The sequence below is a fragment of the Condylura cristata genome, unplaced genomic scaffold, assembly GCF_000260355.1.
Source record: "Condylura cristata isolate star-nosed mole 26May11 unplaced genomic scaffold, ConCri1.0 scaffold00015, whole genome shotgun sequence".
Classification (NCBI taxonomy): Eukaryota; Metazoa; Chordata; class Mammalia; order Eulipotyphla; family Talpidae; genus Condylura; species Condylura cristata.
In genome coordinates this window covers 26,657,102-26,676,400 of record NW_004567116.1, presented here as the reverse complement: position 1 = coordinate 26,676,400, position 19,299 = coordinate 26,657,102, and the positions used below count along the sequence as shown (strand labels likewise).

General features: G+C 41.8%; 2 protein-coding genes and 1 pseudogene across 3 annotated transcripts in view; all 3 read left to right on the top strand.

Annotated features, from left to right (window-relative positions):
• The first annotated feature begins 526 nt into the window (after positions 1-526).
• LDHA (lactate dehydrogenase A) lies at positions 527-10,945 on the top strand. Its single transcript, XM_012725612.1, has 8 exons — positions 527-629; positions 2,806-2,955; positions 4,841-4,958; positions 5,638-5,811; positions 6,224-6,397; positions 7,306-7,423; positions 9,082-9,205; positions 10,231-10,945. The coding sequence occupies exons 2-8, from the start codon at positions 2,830-2,832 to the stop codon at positions 10,393-10,395; spliced, it is 999 nt and encodes a 332-aa protein (XP_012581066.1). The 5' UTR covers positions 527-629; positions 2,806-2,829; the 3' UTR covers positions 10,396-10,945.
• A 5,027-nt stretch (positions 10,946-15,972) lies between these two features.
• LDHC (lactate dehydrogenase C) overlaps positions 15,973-19,299 on the top strand; it is a 10,316-nt gene continuing 6,989 nt past the window's right edge. For both annotated transcript variants that reach the window (XM_004682996.1, XM_004682995.1), the window contains exons 1-2: positions 15,973-16,098; positions 18,833-18,950. In XM_004682996.1, coding sequence (XP_004683053.1) covers positions 15,973-16,098; positions 18,833-18,950 — 244 coding nt within the window. The remainder of the gene's footprint in view (positions 16,099-18,832; positions 18,951-19,299) is intronic.
• LOC105853663 lies at positions 17,275-17,712 on the top strand (annotated as a pseudogene).

The window sequence follows — 19,299 nt, the reverse complement described above, 5'->3', positions numbered from 1 at the left end:
AGTGGAAGTAGGGGAAGGGTACTGGAGAACCTGACACCCCAATTAGTAGTGGGACTAGGAAGGCTTAAGAGATGGGGTGGAGGTAGCAGCGGCAAGACTCGCAGATCGTTCGATTCAGATAAGAAAGACAGACTGTCGCCGTGCTAAGCACTTTCTTCCTTTCAATAAATATTGGTGGAGTGCCTGTTCGGTGCTAGAAGCTGTTCTGGGCACTAGGAAACGGCGGCGGCGAGGCTTCAGATCAAGTTTTTTCAGAGTAACCGCCACGTTTACGAAAGGGGAAATTTAGGCTCGGCTAGTCTGCTGCTGGTAGCTCGGACCTGGACTTTTGCGGCAGGAGGGCAGTCCCCTTAGCCTCGTGGCCGAGGGCAGCAGGGGCCGGCGGGCGGGTAGGTAGTCCCGCCGCTGGTGGGCTGGCTGCGCGCGCCGCACTGCCCCGCCCGGCCCGAGCCCGCCCCAAGTCCAACCCACACGTGGGTTCTCGCACGTCCGCCTGGCTCCCCCCCTGACGTCAGTCTCGGGGTTCCATTTAAGGCCCCTCCTGCGCCCGCTCCTAGAACCGGAGCTGCTGTCCTCAAGTCCGGATCTAGCGCTGCGTGCTACCGACGCCCGTCCGAAGTGCACTCGGGGTACGCCTGGGCCGGCGCGCATCAGGCGGCCGCGGGGTGGGGGGGCGGTGTTGGGGGGTGCAGGGAAGCGAGCTACCTTCGGCCTAGCTTGGCCCGCTCGGCTGGCGGGAGGGGTCTTTGCTCTCGGAGGAGCATGATGGTGCGTTTAGGAGCTGCCTCCCGGAGGCTGTCGGGAGGCGGGGGTGGTGGCTCACGCCTCAAGTAGGATCCGAGGGCGCGTGGTGGCCCTCTGGCCGCGCGGGGGAACCGAGAGGATGATCGCACCTAACCGGGGGTCGCACCTAGTCGGGGGATCGAAACTCGAGTGGATGCAGGACAAGGAGATGATAGGTCCGAAGGGTGGAGAATAACTTTGGGTTTGAAATGGGTAAAACGCGTAGAAAGAGGTCTCATTTCCCGAGCCCATGGAGCCGAAAATGTTGGGCGGGTGCATGGAAACCGGAAAGCCGCTGAGCATCGCCCAGCGTTTTTAGGCCTGGGTTTCTTGAGAGGTAACCCGCCATCGGTGCGCTTTTGCGCCAGTTACATTTATTAAGTAACGATGGGTGTGTCGAGTCCTAAGTCAGGCACGGTGTGCGCATATATTAAAAAGAAAGGGTCTCAGCCTTCCCTCATCTCAGATGGTCTTTTGAGAATAGGATCATCCGGCACCATCTCCTTTTGACAAATGGAACCTAAAATTGGGAGAGGGCTAGCTAGGGCTTCTCCAAAGGTAACAGTGCATGGGTGGCAGAGTTGGGGAGTAGATCTTCATTCCGCTTGGTTCCCCACCCCCACACCTCCACGCTGCGTCCCTACACTGTTGAGCTCTCTGGAATCCAGGGTTTTCACTTTTGTGAAGCCAGGGATTCTCTGTAGAAACCGACCTCTCCGCTGCCAGGTTACAGGTACTTTACAAGGCTGCCTAGAAATAGCGGTTCGTAAGGAGAGACAAGAATCCCGCGTGGTAACTCTCGGCTGCCTGCCTAGCCTGGAAGTGCTCTGGGCTATTTTTGTCCGCCGGGGTCTAGTCAAGACTAGAGGTGGTACTTTTGGGGTGCAGTCTGTGATAATCTCTCCAAAGAATGCAATGCATGGTTGGGTTAGCAGAGTCAAAGGCTTCTCCAAGGCTCTGGAAATGTAGGCTTCCACCAAGTATCTACTATTAGGGCTCCAGCCTCAGGCCTATGCACCTATTTCTGCATTTCCTGTACTGACAAAATTTCCTAATACGGGGCCTCAAGCTTTTGCAGCAAGGATCACGACAAAAGCCAGGCTAGGTGCCTCCTCTGGTTGGTTAGTCCTTTGGTTCCTGCTTCTGCGGTTTAGCCTGGCTTTGGCTAAGCGTCAAGTCTGGGAGGCTGCCAGCCTGGCTTCATGTCGTTCCTATTGGCTTCGGAGCACTAAGTCTAAAGTCTACCTTGGGGCCGTTCCGCCGACCCAGAAAGCTAGGATAGCCCCTAACGCGCCCTCGCTCACGGCGGGTCCTCCCCGGTGTCGGCTTTGGGGGGCAGCACTAGTCTTTCTAAAGCCACAGACCTCTAGGCTCTACACTTGGCTCCGCCCAGAGCTGTGAAATACGCAAGCGCACGAGTTTTGTGGGGGCGCGGTGGGGGAGAGGGGGTGTCTGCAAATCTTCCGGGTCTGGGCGGGGCATAAAATCCACAGGTTCCAGCTTCTGAGTAGTTGGCTCTGTTCTCCGCCCCTTCCTGGGGGAAGGGGAGGGGGAGCGGGAGGGAACTTGAGCGCGCATGAGCAGAATTCATTAGTGGGAGCTCGGCTTCTGGGCAGTGCTGTGAAGCCGTTATAGGTGCCCTCCTCTTTGGGCCTTACGTGAGGGGCTTGGCGGGTAGTGCTGGGCCTAGGGCTCAAGTGATCTTATCTTACGAAAAGTCGGCCCCACTTGGGTTTAATAAGCCAAGATGAGTGAATCCTCAAAAGGTTTTACTTACACCCAAACATCGATATTACTTTTCCATGCCAAGGTGAGGTCCTTCATACCAAGATCCTAGGCAGACCAGACCGTCATTCGGGCTTTTAATTCTCCTTTATCTATCGTTAGCTTGTTTTCCTTCTCCTTTCCAGTCATCCTTTGTTATATTTAATGCCAAGTAAAATAAGCATTTCAGAAAAGTTTTTTAGTAATAAATGTTAATTTCAAGTGATACAGTAACAGTGCTTGATTTTCCCCTTACAGGTGCCTGTTGCTTCTAAGTCCAATATGACAACGCTCAAGGATCAGCTGATTCAGAATCTTCTTACGGAAGAACATACCCCCCAGAATAAAATTACCGTTGTTGGGGTTGGTGCTGTTGGCATGGCCTGTGCCATTAGTATCTTAATGAAGGTGAGAACACACCATTCTGGAAGCCTTGACAGCACCCAGTCTTCTCTTCCTCCCCAAGAATTGCATTATTTCCTATATACAAATGTTTTGGTTCATAGACTCAAAAAGAACTTTGTGTGTGAAATAGGTTTTGAAACGGGATGCTGCTACACCGTAAGAGAATGTGAGCATCAATAACAACAACAAAAATAAAAGGTTATTAGGCTGGAGACCTAGTTCCTTAAATCCATTGAGCTATATTAGGATGCACTGATTATCTAGAAATTAAAAGGAGTTCATTTCTAAATAAGCTGAAATTATTTTAAAGATATTTTGATGGAAAATTATACATTTGGTAAAATGTACATCATACTGAGGGGGAAAATCTTAAGTCTTATTCCACACAAAGCCCCATTGCTTTCTTCTTGGGCAGCAATTTTATTTTTTATTCCCAAAATTTATTTTTTTTGCATAGGAGAACTTAGATATAGCCAGAGACAAGAGTGAGGAGTAGAACGGGCATACATTGTGAAGGGGAACAGTGGAAATAGAGGTCTGTGCACCATGTGGGTCAGCTCCCTGGATAAGGATGGAGCGCAGACCGCCACCATGAGCCTTTCACAGTGGTAGCACTGAGACCTAACCACTAGGCCATGAGGGAGGCCCTGAATAGAAAATTTAGTACCCATTATGCAACTAAAATTTAATTAAAAACAACAACAACAACAAATGAACATTTTTTAAACTAGTCAAACCTGGTTTATATAAAAAAGTGAAATTTCAGTATTAAAATATCTTAAATTCATATATGAAGCTCCCAATAAGAGAGTGAAATGATGAATTCCGAACAGAAAAGGATGATAGTGCGGATGGACTGAAACAGAAATAAACTTTCCCAAAGTTTTATACCAGTTTGCTCTGTAAACATACTTAGGAGAAGTCACATAGTATACCAAATCTTATTATTTTTGATGCCATTTTTCTACACCAGTGAGCCACTGATAATCTTTTTTTGTGATGGATTAAAAGTAACTGACAGATGGGCCCTCCCTGGTGGCACAGCAGGTTAGGACTCAGCACTGCAAGTGAGCCGCAGCTGCTTTAGTGTGCTTTGTTTGATCCCCCACCCCAGAGGTGACCCACATGGCGTGGCAGACCTCTCCTGACCCGCCCGCTGCTCCCCTCAGCAGTGTACTTCGTTGATCTGCCTGTTGTGTTCCTCACTCTGTCTCTGGTGAATTTTCTTACTGCCCTTGCACCTCTGTCCTGTACCCCAGTTCTGTATGCATTAAAAAAAAGTAACTGACAGACACCTCATTACATTATATATTTGGGGTAGATTGACAGCTCAGCTAGTACAACACCCCTTCCTTATACTAATCTACACCACATTTGTTTTAAAGCTACTGTTGGTGTTCCTGGTGTGGATGCACCTCTGAACTTTCATATGTTCAACTCACCAATATTTGCAATGCATAAATTTATCTATGTAAAACTGATAGTGTTGGTTAATATTTGGAAAATACACGATCCAGGATATCACTTTTCCAAATCTTAATAAAGATGAATTCCACTGTTTTAATGAGTAACAAGCAATGTGTATCACTAAATTTGATGCAGTAATTAAAACAGTGTTATATAACTGGACATTAACCACAGTCAGTCGAGTGGTTTGTTTCCATATCCGGATGCTGGAACTCCAGAGGCTGCTCTGCTGAGGACAGTGGGTCAGTGCTTTTTCCTGTGTTTTGGGTCATTTGTGAGTCAGCTTTTAAATGGAACCTCTCTACTTTGAGGTATGTCCTGATGTCGATATAGTAGCAGAATTACTGTGCCTGAATTGTAGAAACTTTTTGCATGCCCTTCTAAAAATTCTGAAGTAGTAATTAAAATTTTGTCTTTTTAGGACTTGGCAGATGAACTTGCTCTTGTTGATGTCATGGAAGACAAACTGAAGGGAGAGATGATGGATCTCCAGCATGGCAGCCTTTTCCTTAGAACACCAAAAATTGTCTCTGGCAAAGGTTGATCAATCAAGTTGCATATTGTAGTGCATGCTAGATTTAATTCTTCATCAGATTTTTTTCAAAGCTTCACAGATTTCTTTTTTATATGGGATAAGAGAGCTTTTGAACAGTTTTTGTTGGTACTTACTGATACTAAGATTTCAGTTTCTATTACGTGATTTTAAAAGACAATGCTATTTGTCTGTGTTGTAGGAAACATCCAGTTCAGAATGTAATTAGGATCATTACATTCTGTAGGTCCATATTTAACATTGCTTCAAATACTTAAATATATTTATTTTCATATACTAATACATATGGGATAAATGAGCATATTCAACAAATACTCTTGGTTTGATCCTTTCAAACTTACTGAGTACTATCCAGGAAACCTGGAAAATAATGTCTGTCGTTAGTATTTTCCAGCTTCCCCAGCCCCAATTATCATTATATAAAGTCACAATGTGATTAAAATCAGAATACAAGAATGGTGCTGATGTCCTCTCTTTCCATGTAAATGGTCACTGATAAAACTAGTTGTCTAAGGAACATTAGAGGCATTTATCTACTGCATATACAGTATAAGAATACTAATAAAAACTGCCCATTAAAAAAATTTTCTAGAATAAATTTTTGCTGACTAGACAATGTAATTCTCTTAAAGGCCTAAATGTGATTATTATTTCCCTTTATCTAGACTATAGTGTGACCGCAAACTCCAAGCTGGTTATCATCACAGCGGGGGCACGTCAGCAAGAGGGAGAAAGCCGTCTCAATTTGGTCCAACGCAACGTGAACATCTTTAAATTCATCATCCCTAATGTTGTAAAATATAGCCCAAACTGCAAGCTGCTTGTTGTTTCCAATCCAGGTGAGACTTCTATCTGCATAAAAATGGGCAAACTATCATAGTACTAGCAGTGTTATATTCTCCATATACATTGATTTCTCTTTTGAGTATTTGGTTTTTGTAAAACAGGTTTAAAAAAGTAAAGGTAATAACAGTGCCTCTGAATGTGGTTAGAAGTTTAAAATTATTTACATGCCCAAAAAGGTTGTGGATAAGTTTATGAATGTATTTTTCTCTTAACTGATATAAAATTTATTTCATTAAACTGCATTCCTTGAAAACTTACCACATTTGCTATATTGTACATAGTATACAAGTTTAAAAATATTAAGAAAATAGTGATTAGTCACAGTCAGTATCAATATGCACATAGAGCTATGTCTTGAGTTGTCAATCATTATCTAATATCTTTGCCTACATGTTTTCTTCATAGTGGATATCTTGACCTATGTGGCTTGGAAGATAAGTGGCTTTCCCAAAAATCGTGTTATTGGGAGTGGTTGTAATCTGGATTCAGCCCGGTTCCGTTACCTAATGGGGGAAAGGCTGGGAGTTCACCCACTGAGCTGTCACGGGTGGGTCCTTGGGGAGCATGGAGACTCCAGTGGTAAGTGTTACTTCCTCTGTTTTTAAAATCTGTAAAAAATAGATAAGAGTTTTATTACTAAATTGGAAGCTAAAGCACATAGCCATTCATCAGGGTAGGATCATTTCCAGAAATCTTTTCTTTTTTAAGATTTATTTTGCATACAGAACTAGGGTACAGACCAGAGGTGTGGGGGTGAGAGGATTCACCAGAGACAGGGAACAGACAGGGAGATGTACTGAAGTGCACTGCTGAGAGGATCAGAGCAGCAGGCAGATCAGAAGAGGTCTGCCACACCATGCAGGCCCGACCCTGGCTGGGGATCAAACTTGTGTTGCAGTGGCTGTGACAGCTTCATAGTGCTGTGCTTTAACCCATCTGCCACCAGGAAAGGCCCCAGAAGCCTTTCTTTTGGAATAATTATATATTAAGAATTGTTAAAATTTTAGACATTTTTATAACATGGGAGGTGCGGAAAGTTATTTTCTTTCTTTCTGTGGACATTAAATGAGACAGTTCATAGGATGACCTTAGTCACATAGTTTCATATTTCTTTGTATTTGACTGGAACGGCTTGGCCCTGAAATCGTTAGTCAATCCAAATAGAGTACATAAACAACTCTTTTATCACAATTGAAAGATTTTATAATTTGTGCAGGAGTTCTCAATTCTTTATATCAAGAAAATTCCCCATATGAGTCATAGTATACAAAGATTAACCATCTCAATAGGTTAGGAAAAAAGGCCAGTGCTTAGTGAAGATTCTTGATCAATGAAAATCTAAATGTAAGGATATTGGTAGTCTTGGTAATCTACCAAAAGGGTAGTAGCACTCCATCTATAAGGAAAAAGAATTGGAAAAATGGGTCATCGTTATTAGTGTTTGGCTGCTGCACGGAAATTAATGTGTTCTATACTTTTTCCTTCAGTGCCTGTTTGGAGTGGAGTGAATGTCGCCGGTGTCTCACTGAAGAATCTGCACCCTGCTTTGGGCACTGATTCAGATAAGGAACAGTGGAAAGAGGTTCACAAACAAGTGGTTGACAGGTAATACAGCTTTCCCAAGGACATGGGCCTCCACAAGGGTGACCAAGAATGTGAGCAAGCAGGGGCACAGCCACCAGAGTACATCACCAAGCATTCCAAGTTTGTGTGGCATATGATCCAGGAGGTGTACACTTTGCCCACTATGGGCAGTGTGCCATGCACCCAGCTTAAGGTCTCCAAGCACAGATGAGCCCTTAAGGTCATCAGCACACATCTGTGCAAAGAGGAAGAGGAGCTGAGCAACTTCCTGGCTGCCATGATACCAAGACTGAGCTATTCAACTTTAAATTTTTGCATAAACATGATACATTTTAATTTTCCATTTTGCCAAATTATAAGAACTGGGGTACAGGCTAGAAGTGTGGGAGGTGAGAGGATTCACCAAAGGCAGAGTGAGGAACAGAACAGGAAGATCTGAAATACACTGCTGAGGGGACCAGTGGGTGGGTCAGGAGAAGTCCACCATTCCATGTGGGTCAGCTCCCTGGCCAGGGATCAAACTCATACTGCAGTGGCTGTGGATAGGTTCATAGTGTTGCGCTTTACCCCGTTGCTCCACCAGGGAGGACCTTCAGCCCATATATATTATATTTACTTTGCATTGGGCTCTTTGACCAGTATTATATACAGTTAGGATTCATCAGGTTGTGGCATACAGTTGTAGTTTCTGGAATATGAATAGTTAGTTCCAAGTTCCTATCTTTGTTTTTATGACTACAAACAGCTAAATTCTTGTTTATTCAAATGACTATTGTTTGAAGTAATGCTAGATTTATAATGGTGCCAAACCATAAATATTATTTGCTAGAATCTGTTACACTACTGAGGGGAGCATTGGGCAGGTCAGGTGAGGTCTGCCACACCATGTGGATCACCTCTAGGCCTGGGAATCGAACTCATGCTGAAGTGGCTTTAGTTTCTTAGTGCTATGCTTCAACCCACTGTGCTACCAGGGAAGGCCTGCATTACTTTCTTAATATAAATTACATGGTCACATGTGGACCTCTTTGTGTGTGTGTGTGTGTATAAAACTGAGTAATGATTCTGGTTGATCTAGGCAGAGCCTTCTTATTTGTATTTGTTTAATTAAATAAAATCAGCAAACCTACCACCCAACCCAAGAAATAATAGTTGTCAACTAACTTTAGCATGTTGAATAATTACAATTACTAGTCTGTATGTAGGTGCATGGAAATGAGTGAATTATCTGAATTATCTTCTCCCATTTATTCTGCTGCCTCTGCTTCTTCCCTCCCCAAAACACGCAGAGACACATACAAACACTTGAGATAATAGAATCAAGCAGGCCATGCATAATATCTTGGGTTTACTTTTTAAATTTGATGTTATATTCTAAAGTGTCCTTCACTTTGTTGCTATAACTATAGTTATTTGACAACTATGTAATATTCCATTGTCTGAACAGACCCCAAAAGGGTTCCTTTTGGGGAACATGATTTGTCATCAGGTTTTTGTTATTAATGAGAATAATGTGAAAATTCCTATATACGTAATATCCTGGTATACAGAACAAGGGTTCCTCTTAGGCGATAATGCAATTTTGAGGCATTATTCACTATAAAGGAAGTTTTCAGTGATAGCTTTGTGTTCTTTATCCCACCCTACATTTTCCTACCCTTCCCTTCCCTTCCCTATAGTGCTTATGAGGTGATCAAACTGAAAGGCTACACATCGTGGGCCATCGGATTATCTGTGGCAGATTTGGCAGAGAGTATAATGAAGAATCTAAGGCGGGTGCATCCAATTTCCACTATGATTAAGGTCAGTTAATGTTATAATAGATTGTACCCCAATGCTGTTATTTCCTGTTTTTTTTAAAAAGATTTTTATGAGAAAGTAATTAGTGTAAGTATCCAGTCATTGATTTAAGCGTAATAAAATAATGCTCTTGCAACAATGTTTTTTTTGTTTATAGTAATATTTTTTAATATAATAGTTTAGTTGATTTTTACATCATTTTGTGCATTTTTCCATCTCAATTGTAATCTGGGTGGGCTTCTCAACGCCAAATCACCTGTGCCATCACCATAGTCCAGTGCACTACCCCCCCATTTTTGATCCAATTCCCCAATGTATCCCGTAAAATGTCTCTGGTATATAGTTGCTCATTATTATTATTTTCTTCCCTGGTCTTTATACTCCTGCTATGAGTGAAACCATCTGGTATTTTCCCTTTTCTTTCTGGCTTTCTTTCTTTCTTTATGTCACTAAGCATGATCCCTTCCAGCTCCATCCATGTTGCTGCAAAAGGCATGGGCATCTTTTCTGATTACTGAGTAATATTCCATTGTAATACAGCAACATTTTTAAGGCAGTGAGCTTTGCACTCCCAGAAACAAGAGCTCCTTTCCCTCTAGACTGAGAACCCTCTCAGGTACAAAAAGAGAAGAAACCAGGTGCACCAGGGTTTCTTACGGGCCCAGCGCCTGGTGAGTGAGCACCTGGAAACCATGGGCATGAAATCTTGCAACTGTTTTTTAAAGAGCTGTACAGCTCTGTTTACCAATAGATGCTTAGTAACTTGTGAACTGAAACTACTCAGTTGAATAAAGTTTATGTAATACACTGTACGTTGAAACTCCTTTCTGGATTTTCACTTAGAATGTAATGAAAATATAAAAGTCATTGAAATAGCAAATTTTACTTTCTAAAAGAAAACATAAAAATATGCCATTGTCCACAATACTTACAAATTTGTACTGTAGTAATATCTTTGTAGAGAATGAAAGTCTTGGCGAACCTGCATGTATAGGCGAAATGTAAAATAGTTTTCATTTTGTTTTTAGGGTCTCTATGGAATAAAAGATGATGTCTTCCTCAGTGTACCTTGCATCTTGGGACAGAATGGCATCTCAGATGTTGTGAAGGTGAATCTGACACCCGAGGAAGAGGCTCGTCTGAAGAAGAGTGCAGATACACTTTGGGGAATCCAAAAAGAGCTGCAGTTTTAAAGTCTTCTAATATTGTACTACGCCACTGTTGAGGTTACAGCAGGATTTTAGTTGGAAGATATGCATATTGTCCCTTTTATCTGATTTGTGCCTAAAGCAGTAGTATTAAGACTGCCTTAAAAAAAAACACACCAATTTCCTAAATTAGAAACAGGAATGATTCGTATAACCTTACGAATCATGGCTGCATGGTAGTGCTAAATTGGTTAGTGTAAAATAGTTCCCCACCCTGGGAACACTACTGCCAGTGTGCACATTACTGCAGCCGCCCTTCAGACCAAATGTGTGCTAAATACTTGGGTTCCTTTGCTCAACATGCCTAGTCCTGCTTTTTTTTTCTCATGTTAGGCACACCCTGGATTCAGTGTATAAATCCAACATTGCATGTCTTGTGCATAACTCTTATAAACAGTCATTCTGTGTACTGTACGTATCAAAATGTGTACATTGCCTGTGTAATGTAAAAAAGAAAAGTCTACATAGAAACAATGTAACCAGCAATCCAAGTGAAATACCAATTATAAAACACCAAATAAACCTTGAACAGTGACTGCTCTGTTGATTTATTAAGATTTGAAGTCATAAAGCTGCTATTTATTCATTATATTAGGAGTGATTGCCTAAGATAGATTATTCTTAAGCAATTAAGTGATTTTTTTAAGCTACTGATAATAACCAGAATTTAATGTGCATTAATAGATTAGCAATACAACTCGATTGAAGAAGTTGTTTTGTTTGGTATCATTTCCGTTATAATTTTATTTTTTTAAATTTATGCATACGAGAACTGAGGTATAGGCCAAGGTGTGGGGGATGATAGGATTCACCAGAGACAAGAGCAGGAATTAGAAGAGTTGGGTCTACTGAAATAAATTGCTTGAGGGGAGTAGTGGGCAAGACAGGAGAGGTCTGCTGTGCCATGTGGGTAGCTCCCTGGCCAGGGATTGCACTCAGGCTGCAGTGGCTGTGGATAGCTTCATAGTGCTGAGACTTTAATCACTGTGCCATCAGGGAGGCCCTATAATCATTCATTTTAACATACTAAGCTTCAGGGTATCTTAAAGATTTATTTATGCATACAGAACTGGGGTACAGGCCAGAGGTGCAGGGGTGGTGAGAGGATTCACCAGAGACAGAGTGGGGAGTAGAACAGGCAGACTGACATGGTACACTGCTTTGGGGAGCAGCTGGTGAGACAGGAGAGGTCTGCTGCACCATGTGGGTCACCTTCCTAATGGGGAAGCAGCTATGGCTAGCTTCATAGTGCTGTGCTTTAACCCACTGCACCACCAGGGAGGACCCATCCTGTAGGAAACATTCTACATGTGAATGTAAAAAGCATCTGCCATCTATACATAAGCAGTTGTACATGGACTGTAGAGGCACCGATTTTAAATGATACTTGCTTTCTAGAAGCTAGTAACATGATAATACTTAATTTTTAACCAAATGTCCTGGTGGTTGTTTACTCAAATTTTTTTCTATAGATTTCCTTCAAAATACTTCTGTAACTGTGACCGTTATCTAGGCCTGAAGTTGGAACACCTTCCAACTTAGATTAACTAGGACGATTTTATTGTCATCACTCTGCTAGTATGCTAAGCCACTATCTTTACAAAAGTTTCCTTTTGAGATCTAGTTAAGAAAATAATCACTTAAAATCTTGTTTAAAATGTAAAGGACAAAACTGATCATCTATGTAATCCTGATATGCTTTCCTATATGCTCTTTTCTTAAAACAGCCTTAAACATTTACATATCAGGCCTCCCTGGCAGTGCAACAGTTAAAGGGAGGTGATCCACCTGGCGTGGCAGACCTCTCGTCTCACCCAATGCTCCCCTCAGCAGTGTACTTGGGCAGTGTCAGTCTGCCTGTTCTGCTCCCCTCTCTCTCTGGTGAATCCTATCACCACCCATTGCACCGCTGGCCTGTACCCCAGTTCTGTGTGCATAAATAAATCTTTTAAAAAATTTACATACCTTAAAATTCACCTTTTTATAGTGTATATAGTTCAGTGGGTTTTTAGCATGTTGACAGTCATGCAACCTTTACAACAAGCTTAGAACATTCTAATTACCCCCAGAAAGAAAGCTATTTAATCCTACAATCCTTTATAAACTTTGAGACACTTTCAGTCTTAAAAAATGTATTTACATTTATTTCATATTACTTGTTACAATAGTCAATGACAATATTCTTGAGGAAGATTAATCTTTCCTAATTTTTCAAACCTGTTCTGCCACAAGTGTTGTAGGTTTACCTTCTACTTTCCTGCCCCAGGTAAGGAATAGGCCAAAATCTACATGGCACCTGATTCCTACTAATACGATATTACATCATTTTAGTCTCAAGAATCTTGGGAAAATAGATTAAGCAGGCCTCAATCATCCGTTTCACACAAACTGACAGCGGAGAAAACAAACAGGATGTTTAGAATTTAGATCTCCCATACTGTGGGTCTGTTTCTACTAAAACCTATGTTGCTAAAATAAAACTAGAGCCCCCCCCTGGTGGTGCAACGGGTTAAACTGCAGCACTATGAAGCAAGCCACAACTTCAGCTTGAGTTCAATTCTGGCCAATGAGCTGACTCACATGGCACAGCAGACCTCTCCTGACTTGCCCTCCTCTTCCTTCAGCAGCACTTTGCCAGTCTGCCTGTGTGCTCTCCATCTGTCTCTGGTGAATCCTCTCACTGACCCTGCACCTCTAGCCTGTACCCCAGTTCTATATGCATAAATAAGTAAATCATTAAAATAAAACAAGTAGATGTCCAAGCCATAGTTTTCAAAATTCTTACTGAATTCCTACTATACTTTGATGGATATTGGAAAATACATAACAAACTTTGGCTCTCCTGTATTTATATTATTGCAATTAAACAAAATGTTAAGTCATTTTCAATCAATACCCTGTATAAATGAAATACTTGTTTTTTTTATTAGAGTAGTTTGGTCACTACCACCATGACACCTTCTTCATCGCCATTAGGTGTTGAAGCAAGAGTAGAACTGGAATTTGGAGGTCATCCAGACCAGCAATGTCTCCCTTTCAGTCCAGCTGTAAATGTGGCACAAGGGCCTGGGACTCCTTGGAAGTATACACACAAGTGGTGGGACACAACCAGCAGTTGCCACTCCTATGTACTTGAGGAGACTTCTTGTTTGGCAGGTAGTAGATTAGGAAAAACCCCATTAGGGAAATAAGATGTAGGGACATGATAGTAGTTGTCACCCTGGTCCAAGAAAGTACCACTTAGGCTCAAAACTGAAAACAAATCATCCATGAGAAGCACCCGGGGAAGAACTTTTCCAATAGAGAGACTAACAAAGGCCTGAGCTCAGAAAAAAATGTCCAAATGTTACAGAGGACTGTGGTAAGAGTGTGTCTTGAGATGAACCTGGAATTAATAAGAAGCCAAATCTTGAGTAACCTTTATATTGTGACAAAAATTGATTAACTGTAATAGAAAGTCATTGAAATGTTTTAAAGCTATGTTATTACATGATAACATGGGCCATGAAATGGAAAATGGGTTATTTAGGTCTAAACTTGTCAAATGCAAATACCCATCAAAAGATGGAGGAGGTTGCATCCCCTTCTGTGACATAAATTCTTGATGTAAATTTAAATCACCCTTACAGAATGAAATGTGGCCTTTCCTTTTCAAACTTTCTAAAAAGAATTTCAAATTTCACTACTGTGTTGTGAAGTTACAGAGCATAATACTTTTTTAAAACTTCAGGAAATGTGAGATGCCACCTCAACCGGTGAGAATGACACATCTTCAAACAACTAGCAACAACAAATGTTGGCTAGGATGTGGAGAAAAAGGAACTCTCCTGCATTGCTGGTGGGAATGCAAACTAGTACAACCACTATGGAAAACTGTTTGGAGGTCCCTCAAACTGCTTAACATGGAGCTTCCCTATGACCCGGCAATCCCACTCCTAGGTATCTACCCAAAAGACACAAAAACACTGATTCAAAAAGATACCTGCACCCCCATGTTTATTGCTGCTTTATTCACAATTGGAAAGACATGGAAACAGCCCAAATGCCCAAAAATGGATGACTGGATTAAAAAGATGTGGTACATATACACAATGGAATATTACTCAGCAATCAAAACAACAACACATGTCTTTTGCAGCAACTTGGATGGAGCTGGAAAAGATCATGCTTAGTGAGATAAGCCAGAAAGAAAAGGAAAACACCGGATGATTTCACTCATAGCAGGGATGTAACGGAACAGGCAAGAAAATAATGAGAATGACGAACAGCTATATACCAGAGACATTTTGTGGGGGTGGAGTGGAGGATGGGATCAAAAACAGTGGGGGGGAGGGAAATGCACTGGACTATGGTGATGTCACATGGGTGATCTGATGAGGGGGAACCCAAGGGGATTGCAACTGAGATGGAAAAATGCACAAAATAGGTAAAAATAAACTATTATAAAATAAAAGAAAAAAACTTCAGGTTGCATGAATAAAGGCAAGATTTAAGTACATCAAAACGTATGATCCTCAACCTCAGGTTGGTCATTTCCCAGCCCACCCTTTTTTACTTACATTCCTTTTCATCCTTGAAGATCTCTTTCAGCATGACTTCTCAGGCACATTGAGGTGGGCACCGGCACTGAGCTCGAGGCACTTCTCAAGCTGGCTTCCCATTTTTGATATCTCCTCAACCAACCACTTTGGCAGGAATCTCCTCATGACCCTGCTTTGAGCTGGCATCACTGTAAATATAGCAGGTGCTCCCAGTAGCAATTTTTTGTGTGTGTGGGTCTCCAGTTGGCCCATCACCATCCAGCCAGGTGGTTGTGGGGGTCTCCAATGAAACCTCTCCCCTAAATTCAGTTCCAGGCCTCGGCCACCTCTTAAGAATCGTCCAGACATAATTCCACACAACGACATTGGGTGGGTACCACCACACCCAGACCCAGGGCGCACACTGTCCAAGAGGACTTTGAGTAGCTGACATTGCGCCTGCGCACTGGCTGGCCTGGGGGCGGAGCTTGCGTGCTGACGTAAGAGAGACTCTAGAGGGCACGTGCGTGCAGCTAGGTAAGCGAGTAACTGTCGTCGGCCTCGCACCTCACCTGCCGTTAGTTTTGTTCTTGTTTTTAGTTTTAAGTCTTTCCTGAAAGGGGGGCTTCAGGCTGCCTGCACTGAATTGCAGCAGGCTGAGCCACCCGTGAGTGTCTGGACTGGGGTGAACATGGTGCCTGGGTGCAGGGAGGACTGTGGGTGCCCAGTTCCCACAGTTGCTAGACTAGGTTCTCGCTTTCTCCCGTCACACCCACTCCATCTGGACAGTTAATTTTTAAAATTTATTCCACCATGTTTGAAAGCAGTCCACATGCCTTAGGGCTGACCGCAAGCCCTGTGACACTAGTTTCAGTATCCTGTGCCCCTATCCGCTGCCATCGAGACCAGCGTTCAGATCCGATGGGACAGGGAACCGTGGGGTGTTCCTTCGATGTTAAAGTGGTCCGTATCAACTTGGCTACCCGAGAGATTAATTTAGGGAAATTAATCTTAAAATTGCATTATCCCTCAGGTTTTCGAGATGGCAACTGTCAAAGAGCAGCTTATTAAGAATCTAATTCCGGAAGATAAAGTTTCTCAGAGTAAGATCAGCATTGTAGGAACAGGTGCTGTGGGCATGGCTTGTGCTATCAGTATCCTAATGAAGGTAAGTGACAACCCCATCCCGAGGTTGGACACCGAATATGCACTTTTAGGCCTTAAAGGTTTGTAAGTTTAGGGTTGTAGAATTAATATGTATCCTCTCATCTGATTTTGATAGATTCTCTAGAACATGTACTTGGAGTTTACCAGGTGTCAGGCATTGCTAGGTTTTCTTAGTAGGAGGCCCTGATTGGATTATTCCATAATCTAACATTGTGGAAATGCTTCAGTGCCTTGCCTTTTTGAAAGAGTAATGGGTGAAAATCCTATTTCCTAATGGCTTATATGTAAAATACTTTAAAAAGTTGTACAACATGCTCATTGTAAAACCAAAAAGTACCAGATTTGATGAGATAAAGGATTATCTTTAATTTTCTGTTTCAAGAGCATCTGTTCGCATGCCTGCTTATTGACAGTTTTTAATGTCTTCTCTGGAGAAATGTCTTTTTGAGCTCTGTGCCCGTTATCAAATGGGGTTCCTTTTTCTATTCTGGAAATTAATCTGTTATCAGAAACATAATTTTTGAATGTTTTTTCCTATTCCCTAGGTTTCCCTTTCATCCTGATTGTGACTTTTGGTGCACAGACATTTGTTAATTTTAGTGTTCATTAAAAAAAAAATGTAGTTCAAAGTATCTCTTGATTTTTGTTGCCTATGCTTTTGCTGTCATACCCAAATGATGAGTCCCACATACAACCTCATGAAGCTTTCCTCCTGTGTTTTTTTCTAAGAGCAGTTTTAGGTCTTACATTAGGTATATTCATTTTGAGTTGTTTGTATATGGTCTAAGGTAAAGAGTCCAACTCATTCTTTTGTGTGCAAATATCGAGTCATCCCGTTACTATTTGTTGAAAAGGTTGCCCTTTTCCTGCTGGGTGTCTTGATACCCTATCAAAAATCATTTGAATATATATAAGAATTTATTTCTAGAACTTTATTCCATTGTCCTATATATCTGACATGTCATTAACGTATTGTTTTGCTTACTGTAACTATGTAATAAGTTTTGTAAAAAAGGAAGCATGAAACCTCCAACTTTGTTCTCTTTCAAGATTGTTTTGGCTATTTGGATTCCATATGAACTTTAGAATGTAATTTTATATTTCACTAAAACAATGCCATTAGGTCCAGTGGCAATGGCCGCAGACAGAGTTTGAGCCACAGCAGCTGGAAAGGACAATGGCCAGCGGTGAGCACCTACTCATCGCCATCAAGCCAAATGTGGTCATGTAAGCCCTAGTAGGAGAGGTCACCAAGAGTTCTGAGCAGAAGGGATTCTACCTTGTTGGTAAAATTCATACAGGCTTCTGAAGATCCTTTCAAGGAACACTGCCTTGATTGGAAGGACAGTTCTTTCTTTGCTGGCCTGGTGAAATACCTGTGCTCAGGGTCAGTGGTTGCCATGATCTGGAGGGACTGAATGTTCTGGACAGGTGGAGTGATGATTGGGAAGACCAACTCGGTGGACTCCAAGCCTGGGAACATCACAGGGACTTTTGCATCCAACTTGGCAGGAACATTTTTCATGACAGTGATTCTGTGGAGAATGCAGAGAAAGAGATTAGCTTGTGGTTTCACCTTGAGAAATTAGTATGTTAAAAAACTGCTCAAAACTGAATCTGTGAGTGACCTGAAAGCAGATGCTGATGCTTCCATTCATTCTCCCAGAGGCGGGCTATAGCAAATATAGTTATTTCTGAGAACTTTCTTATAATCTGGAAGAAAACTCTCAGAGTGGTGGTCCCTGTACAGTATTATATGTTACCATCATTAATGTTCTACCCTCCTCCCCCCAAGAAATGCCGCTGTGATTTTTTTTTTTTTGGAAACTGTTTATTCTCCATTAACATTATTTCCATTTTCTTTTTAAAAATCTGTGTAAGAACAGCTTAAGACCACTCCGTTGTTCCTACCCTTTCAGTGGCTTGAGAAGTTGGAGTTGTAGACCAGTCTGAAGTGGCAGGCTGAGCACTCCAGTATTCACTGGAGAACTGCAGCTACAGAGGGCACCTGTACTTCACACCAGTTTAAGACCTCCTGTTTAGGAGCAGTAAACTGGAAGTAGGAGCAGGCCATTCACCCTGAAATTCCTCCTTGGCCACAGCCTTTGCAGCAGTGGCCTGGTCTTTCAACTGTTTCAGGGTGTAGGTAGATGTAAGAAAGCATGTGTGACCTCCTGTGGGAGACGGTACCACACAACTGCTGGGGTCAGCATCTACCCCTCAGACACACTGTGTGAGCTCCCTTATTGTTTCAAGGTTGGCAGCGTCCACATAGTACAGAGGAAAGTGTTACGGAGAATAATGGTTGGATTTGTTTATATGCCCATTACCCCTAGATTGGAGGGCCAATGTAATTTTATTGTACTGAATCACAGGATGCATACCAAAAGCAGCTTCATCCAACTCAGAAATTAGGCATGTGGTTAAATATAATAAAATCCTTGAAAAGAATTTTACAACTTCTCATTGGTTTTAAAAAAGTATCTGAAAAAATTCTTTAAAAATTGACAATTATTTGAAGATAAAAAATTAATTTTTTACCCTATATTCTATTGTTTACCTTGATTTATGATCACTTTAGACACTTTCAAAAAGCATCATTTTAATAGATTTTTTTCTATGAGAAATGTAGCACTTGAATATAAAGTGACCACACAAAAATTCCTTTCATTCTTCTAAAACTCAAGTAGGCACAGTTTTCAGAATATTTTATTTAGAACTTTTATGTACCTTAGGGTTTGGCTGATGAACTCGCCCTTATTGATGTTGCAGAGGACAAATTGAAGGGAGAAACAATGGATCTTCAACATGGCAGTCTTTTCTTTCATACTTCGAAGATTATCTCTGGAAAAGGTTGATATTAGTTTCATAAAGTTATTTCAGAGCCTTAAAAAAAAGTAATGACTTACTATGCAAACTGATTCATAGCGGCGATGACTTTTATTATGTAAACTGATGTTCATAGGTGTAAATTAAAAGTGCCATCATTATTATTGAGAAACATGAATTTTAAAAAGTTAATTTTTTAAAAGAAGAACATTTCATTATAACTGAAAAATATAAAAATATAAATTTCTGGAACTCCCTGGTGGTGCAGTGGGTTATAAAGCATTGCACTAAGAAGCTTAAGCCACTTCCACATGAGTTCAATTCCCGCCTGCCCTGGAGGAGATCCACATGGCGAGGCAGACCTCTCCTGACC

Coding starts and splice junctions, on each gene's coding strand:
- LDHA (XM_012725612.1), top strand. CDS start 2,830: ATGACAACGCTCAAGGATCAGCTGATTCAGAATCTTCTTACGGAAGAA. Junction 2,956..4,840: donor CCATTAGTATCTTAATGAAG/GTGAGAACACAC, acceptor TTGTCTTTTTAG/GACTTGGCAGATGAACTTGC. Junction 5,812..6,223: donor GCTTGTTGTTTCCAATCCAG/GTGAGACTTCTA, acceptor TTTTCTTCATAG/TGGATATCTTGACCTATGTG.